General features: G+C 48.4%; 1 protein-coding gene across 4 annotated transcripts in view; it reads right to left on the reverse strand.

Annotated features, from left to right (window-relative positions):
* The window catches only part of gria3a (glutamate receptor, ionotropic, AMPA 3a), a 55,544-nt gene that overhangs the window by 20,359 nt on the left and 27,685 nt on the right, over positions 1-7,500 (reverse strand). For all 4 annotated transcript variants that reach the window (XM_035527660.1, XM_035527661.1, XM_035527659.1 and 1 more), the window contains exons 4-9: positions 6,060-6,247; positions 3,013-3,066; positions 2,767-2,928; positions 2,505-2,672; positions 1,776-1,880; positions 1,293-1,400 (exon numbers count right to left, since the gene is read on the reverse strand). In XM_035527660.1, coding sequence (XP_035383553.1) covers positions 1,293-1,400; positions 1,776-1,880; positions 2,505-2,672; positions 2,767-2,928; positions 3,013-3,066; positions 6,060-6,247 — 785 coding nt within the window. The remainder of the gene's footprint in view (positions 1-1,292; positions 1,401-1,775; positions 1,881-2,504; positions 2,673-2,766; positions 2,929-3,012; positions 3,067-6,059; positions 6,248-7,500) is intronic.

Here is a 7,500-nt window from a genome sequence, read left to right on the forward strand (position 1 = left end):
CTTTGGCACCTACACAGATCATGGAGGCTGGTGCATGGTTTAGCATGTAGGAAGTAGGTGGAGAGTAGCTAAGAGAGGAACTCACACCTACACACCTCCACCCTGGGACCGAGTGTACCAGAGACACAGACCTACACACCTCCACCCTGGGACCGAGTGTACCACAGACACAGACCTCCACACCTCCACCCTGAGACCGAGTGTACCACAGACACAGACCTACACGCCTCCACCCTGGGACCGAGTGTACCACAGACACAGACCTACACGCCTCCACCCTGGGACCGAGTGTACCAGAGACACAGACCTACACACCTCCACCCTGGGACAGAGGGTACCAGAGACACAGACCTACACACCTCCACCCTGGGACCGAGTGTACCACAGACACAGACCTACACACCTCCACCCTGAGACCGAGTGTACCACAGACACAGACCTACACACCTCCACCCTGGGACCGAGTGTACCACAGACACAGACCTACACACCTCCACCCTGGGACCGAGTGTACCAGAGACACAGACCTACACACCTCCACCCTGGGACAGAGGGTACCAGAGACACAGACATATACACCTCCACCCTGGGACCGAGTGTACCAGAGACACAGACCTACACACCTCCACCCTGGGACCGAGTGTACCACAGACACAGACCTACACACCTCTACCCTGGGACCGAGTGTACCACAAACACAGACCTACACACCTCCACCCTGGGACCGAGTGTACCACAGACACAGACCTACACACCTCCGTCCTGGGACCGAGTGTACCACAAACACAGACCTACACACCTCCACCCTGGGACCGAGTGTACCACAGACACAGACCTACACACCTCCACCCTGGGACCGAGTGTACCACAAACACAGACCTACACACCTCCACCCTGGGACCGAGTGTACCACAAACACAGACCTACACACCTCCATCCTGGGACCGAGTGTACCACAAACACAGACCTACACACCTCTACCCTGGGACCGAGTGTACCACAAACACAGACCTACACACCTCCACCCTGGGACCGAGTGTACCACAGACACAGACCTACACACCTCCACCCTGGGACCGAGTGTACCAGAGACACAGACCTACACACCTCTACCCTGGGACCGAGTGTACCAGAGACACAGACCTACACACCTCTACCCTGGGACCGAGTGTACCAGAGACACAGACCTACACACCTCCACCCTGGGACATAGTGTACCAGAGACACAGACCTACACACCTCTACCCTGGGACAGAGTGTACCAGAGACTTGTAAAGCTTGGGTAAGTGTACCATGATAGTGGTGACCACAATTGTTTGGTTCTCCGCTGAAGATGATTTGTTGGAAACCTGAAGGTCCAGTACATAAACAAATTTCTCAAATTCATTCCAGTATCCAATCTGCAACACACACAGACACACACAAAAAACAAGTGTGCTAAGAATGAATAAAGAATACATTAGTATTACATGCTGCTGAGCAGGGCAGCAGAGTGAAGGAGTATGGGTAATGTAGTTTATGAAAGAATTGAACGTTACATACATTATATACATACGTTACTAAAGAAAATAAAAGAAATAGTTTATTATATTCATGATAAGTACATGTCAAATAAGAAAATAAGAACTTTAAATTCATAAAAGGGAATTACATTAAAATGTAATGACAATACATTACATTTTGCTTGAAATGCATCAGCTTCAGCTGGTTCTGTATTTCAGCTTCAGCTGGTTCTGTATTTCAGCTTCAGCTGGTTCTGTATTTTTCCCACTAACCTTTCTTGCACCTGCAGATCTCATCTCGTAAATGTCGACGGTGTAGTTGGAACGCCGCCCATACGAGTCAAACTGGATATTTCCAGTCATGCCCTGCACCTGCACCTACAAAACCACAACCACGATGACCACAGCTGTGGCAGCATGTTGGCACAACGCTACCACCCACAGGACAATGACCCTAACTATAATGCCCCCGCACCAACAAAAAACACCCAACAATGCTCAGAATCACTCACTGCAATACTCAATCACTGTAACACTTACTGTAACACTCAATCACTCAGCATAGCATCAATACTCAATCACTGTAACACTTACTGTAACACTCAATCACTCAGCATAGCATCAATACTCCATCACTGTAACACACACTCACTGTAACAGCAGCTCACTGACTCACTTGTTCAGTATATCACACCATAACCATACTCACTCACTTTCACACCCATATACCATAACACACATACTCAATTAATAATCAATTAACTCCCTCAATTAATATAACACTCACTCGATATGACATTTCTCTGAATAAATACATAATGCTCTTAGTTACAATAAAACTTGAACGTGATGAATATGACTGAATATCACCCAGACCTCAAAAACAGATCAAAAAAGAGAAAGAAACACTTTCTACAATGACAAACACAAGGAATATGCAGCAAGTGCCATTTCCAGACAGGCACATAGCTGCCCTAAGCCGCGCTGAGGACCCTTCCCTACCATTTTGAGAGCCCTCTCGATGTCGAGGCCCTGACTCCAGGGCACGGCTGGGTTCGCCAGGCAGTCGCCTGCACTACCGCGCCGCGAAATGTCCACCCGGTGGCGCCGGAGGTAACGGAACGCCTCCGCCATCACCAGGATGCCGTCGTAGGTCAGAGCCGAGGTGTACTGACACCACACACACACACACAATAGTTGTAAAAAAACAGAGAGAGAGACAAAGAGAGAGAAAAGACAGAGAGAGAGAGAGAGAGAGAGAAACCTTCAGGGGGATGCTCTTGGCCTCTGGGAACTCTCTCTCGTCCAGACGCTCCCAGCGCTGGAGAAAGTTCTGGACGACAGGGTTGTCTGGGCTGATGATGTGAAAGCCTGTTACGTTGGCTCCACCCAAGAAGACCTTATCCACACTTATATTAGAGAATCCCTACAGGGCAAAGGTCACGCTTACACACATGGCAGAGTTTTACGAATATGTGTGTGTGTGTGTGTGTGTGTGTGGTAATCTCACCAGATTAGCCAGCATATAGTGATACCCACGACTGTTCTTCCCTGAGGTCACAACCTGTGGAGAGAAAACATGCTTTTACACACACACACGCACACACTCACTCACACACTCACACACAAATACACACACACACACACACACACACACACACACACACGCACACTCACACACACAAATACACACACTCACACACACACACACACGCACACACACAAATACACACACATTCACGCACACACTCATGCACACACACACACACACACACACACACACTCGCGCACACAAATACACACACACACTCACGCACACACACACTCACACACACACACACACACACACACACACTCACGCACACACACACTCATGCACACACACACAAATACACACACTCACACACACGCACACACACACACGCACACACACACTCACACAAATACACACTCACACAAATACACACACACACACTTACACACACACACTCACACACACACACACACTCACACACACACACACACACACACACTGCTTTCACTAATGTCACAATACCTATTATGGTTAAAAGAGTCCCCCTCCAACACACACACCCCCATAACAGAATAACACACACAGAAAAAAGTGTGTGTGTGTGTGTGTTGCTAGAGCAGGCTGTGAGAGGAGCAGAAGGAGTATTTTTAGATTTCTGTGCCTCTGTTGCAAGAAAAATAGAAAATCTGTGTATTAGTGTGTATCTGTGTGTGTACGTGTGTGTGTACACGTGTGTGTGTACATGTGTGTGTACGCGTGTGCATGCACATGATGGTGTTTGAGAATTTATCCACATGATCACACAGCACCATCTCTCTGCGTCTCTGGTTCCTCCAACATACAAATTCAGTGGCAGACATACTAAATAATAAATGAATGATAAATAAATGAATATATTCAATTTAAAACTCACAGCAGGAGTAGCGCAGCATTAGAGGGCCCTGAGACTCCAGAGGCCCAGATCAGCTAAAAAAAAAGCCACTCCCACTAGTTAACCAATCACCGTCCCTGGTGTAGGGGTTGGACATACAGCACGGGGTCCTGAGATCAGCTCTAATTCAGCTCCAGCTGTTGCTGGGATTTGTGGAAGGGCTGAATGTTCTCAGCTTGTCGGGTTCAGAAAAGGGACTGAATCATTTGTTCTCGGCTGGTCTGGTTCAGAGAGGGGACTGAATCGTTTGTTCTCAGCTGGTCTGGTTTAGAGAGGGGACTGAATCGTTTGTTCTCGGCTGGTCTGGTTCAGAGAGGGGACTGAATCATTTGTTCTTGGCTGGTCTGGTTTAGAGAGGGGACTGAATAATTTGTTCTCGGCTGGTCTGGTTTAGAGAGGGTACTGAATCGTTTGTTATTAGCTGGTCTGGTTCAGAGAGGGCACTGAATCATTTGTTCTCGGCTGGTCTGGTTTAGAGAGGGTACTGAATCGTTTGTTATCAGCTGGTCTGGTTTAGAGAGGGGACTGAATCATTTGTTCTCGGTTGGTCTGGTTTAGAGAGGGTACTGAATCGTTTGTTATCAGCTGGTCTGGTTCAGAGAGGGCACTGAATCATTTGTTCTTGGCTGGTCTGGTTTAGAGAGGGGACTGAATCATTTGTTCTCGGCTGGTCTGGTTTAGAGAGGGGACTGAATCATTTGTTCTTGGCTGGTCTGGTTTAGAGAGGGTACTGAATCGTTTGTTATCAGCTGGTCTGGTTCAGAGAGGGCACTGAATCGTTTGATCTTGGCTGGTCTGGTTTAGAGAGGGTACTGAATCGTTTGTTCTCGGCTGGTCTGGTTTAGAGAGGGTACTGAATCATTTGTTCTCGGCTGGTCTGGTTTAGAGAGGGTACTGAATCGTTTGTTATCAGCTGGTCTGGTTTAGAGAGGGGACTGAATCATTTGTTCTCGGCTGGTCTGGTTTAGAGAGGGTACTGAATCGTTTGTTATCAGCTGGTCTGGTTCAGAGAGGGCACTGAATCGTTTGTTCTTGGCTGGTCTGGTTTAGAGAGGGGACTGAATCATTTGTTCTCGGCTGGTCTGGTTTAGAGAGGGGACTGAATCATTTGTTCTCGGCTGGTCTGGTTTAGAGAGGGTACTGAATCGTTTGTTATCAGCTGGTCTGGTTCAGAGAGGGCACTGAATCGTTTGATCTTGGCTGGTCTGGTTTAGAGAGGGTACTGAATCGTTTGTTCTCGGCTGGTCTGGTTTAGAGAGGGTACTGAATCATTTGTTCTCGGCTGGTCTGGTTTAGAGAGGGTACTGAATCGTTTGTTATCAGCTGGTCTGGTTTAGAGAGGGGACTGAATAATTTGTTCTCGGCTGGTCTGGTTTAGAGAGGGTACTGAATCGTTTGTTATCAGCTGGTCTGGTTCAGAGAGGGCACTGAATCGTTTGTTCTTGGCTGGTCTGGTTTAGAGAGGGGACTGAATCATTTGTTCTCGGCTGGTCTGGTTTAGAGAGGGTACTGAATCGTTTGTTATCAGCTGGTCTGGTTCAGAGAGGGCACTGAATCGTTTGTTCTTGGCTGGTCTGGTTTAGAGAGGGTACTGAATCGTTTGTTCTCGGCTGGTCTGGTTTAGAGAGGGTACTGAATCCTTTGTTCTCGGCTGGTCTGGTTTAGAGAGGGTACTGAATCGTTTGTTATCAGCTGGTCTGGTTTAGAGAGGGGACTGAATAATTTGTTCTCGGCTGGTCTGGTTTAGAGAGGGTACTGAATCGTTTGTTATCAGCTGGTCTGGTTCAGAGAGGGCACTGAATCGTTTGTTCTTGGCTGGTCTGGTTTAGAGAGGGGACTGAATCATTTGTTCTCGGCTGGGCTGGTTTAGAGAGGGGACTGAATCATTTGTTCTTGGCTGGTCTGGTTTAGAGAGGGTACTGAATCGTTTGTTCTCGGCTGGTCTGTTTCAGAAGAGTGACTAAATCGTTTGTCTCAACTCCCGTTCAACACAGGAAAAGCACCAACAGTTTCAGTGTCAGGAACCAACCAAGCCATCTATGCCATCTGTCTGTCTGTGTGTGTGTGTGCGCGCACGCGCGCGTCTCCACACCTGTTCCAGTATAGCATTAGTGCGTTCCACCTCACAGTCAATTAGGAAGCGTTTCTCCTGTCGGCGGTCCATTTCCTCAATGATACGGCGGAATTCCAGCGAATCAGCGATGTTCCCGACGGAGCGTGCTGTCACATGCCAGGAATTCACTACAGCAGCCTCCATAATCGCCTGCAGGATGGAGAAGCCTTAGAGAGAAAAAGATAAAACAGAAACAGAGAATGAGAGAGAACGAGAGAGAGAGAGAGAGAGAGAGATGTGAATGGATGTGGTCTTTGTATTGACTGATACTTAGACAGTTTACTGTACTAAAGGTTCATAACACCAACACAAACACAGAAGCGTGGGCACTCTGTTTATTTGTTCGTTTTTCGGCAGTGGAATGAATGGGACCAACCAACTGCTCCTGGAAGAAAAAGCAGAGGTCCAAGAGAATGAGCTGAGCTCCTGGGAGAAAGATCGGAGGTCCAAGAGAAAGAGCTGAGCTCCTGGAAGAAAGAGCGGAGGTCCTGGAGAAAGAGCTGTGCTCCTGGGAGAAAGAGTTTTGCTCCTGGGAGAAAGAGCGGAGGTCTGGGAGAAAGAGCTGAGCTCCTGGGAGAAAGAGCTGAGCTCCTGGGAGAAAGAGCTGAGGTCCGGGAGAAAGAAATGAGCTCCTGGGAGAAAGAGTGGAGCTCCTGGGAGAAAGAGCTGTGCTCCTGGGAGAAAGAGTTTTGCTCCTGGGAGAAAGAGCGGAGGTCCGGGAGAAAGAGCTGAGCTCCTGGGAGAAAGAGCGGAGGTCCGGGAGAAAGAACTGAGCTCCTGGGAGAAAGAGTGGAGCTCCTGGGAGAAAGAGCTGTGCTCCTGGGAGAAAGAGTTTTGCTCCTGGGAGAAAGAGCGGAGGTCCGGGAGAAAGAACTGAGCTCCTGGGAGAAAGAGTGGAGCTCCTAGGAGAAAGAGCGGAGGTCTGGTCCTGATCTAGCTAAACACAGTGAGGAAATGAAAGGGTGAAGAGATAGAGGGATGGAAGGGGAAATGCTGAAAATAGCTGCTTCTGCTCTGCATTAATACAAATCTAGGACACACAAGTGTGAGTGTGTGTGTGTGTGTGTGTGTGTGTCATCACAGACTACACAATATCACAGGATCACAGAATATTTCGAAGGGTTGGGAGAGTGTAACGAACACACACACTCCCTTTAGCCCGTTTCTGTCCGGACCAACTCCCCTGGCACTGCTGGATCTCCTACTTCTGAGAAGACCACAAAGATCCGGGTGAGATGGTATACACACCCACACCCACACCCACACACACACACAGCCCAGATGACATGGTAGAGGCTCAGTTTTGGCTTCTAATAGCTGCTGCACTGAGAAAGTTGAACCACTCATGACCTGAATAAAGATCCTTTACTCTCTCTCTCTCTGTCTGTCTGTCTCTGTCTGTCTGTTTCTCTCTCTCTGT

Source organism: Electrophorus electricus, chromosome 6 (genome assembly GCF_013358815.1).
Source record: "Electrophorus electricus isolate fEleEle1 chromosome 6, fEleEle1.pri, whole genome shotgun sequence".
NCBI classification, from domain to species: domain Eukaryota; kingdom Metazoa; phylum Chordata; class Actinopteri; order Gymnotiformes; family Gymnotidae; genus Electrophorus; species Electrophorus electricus.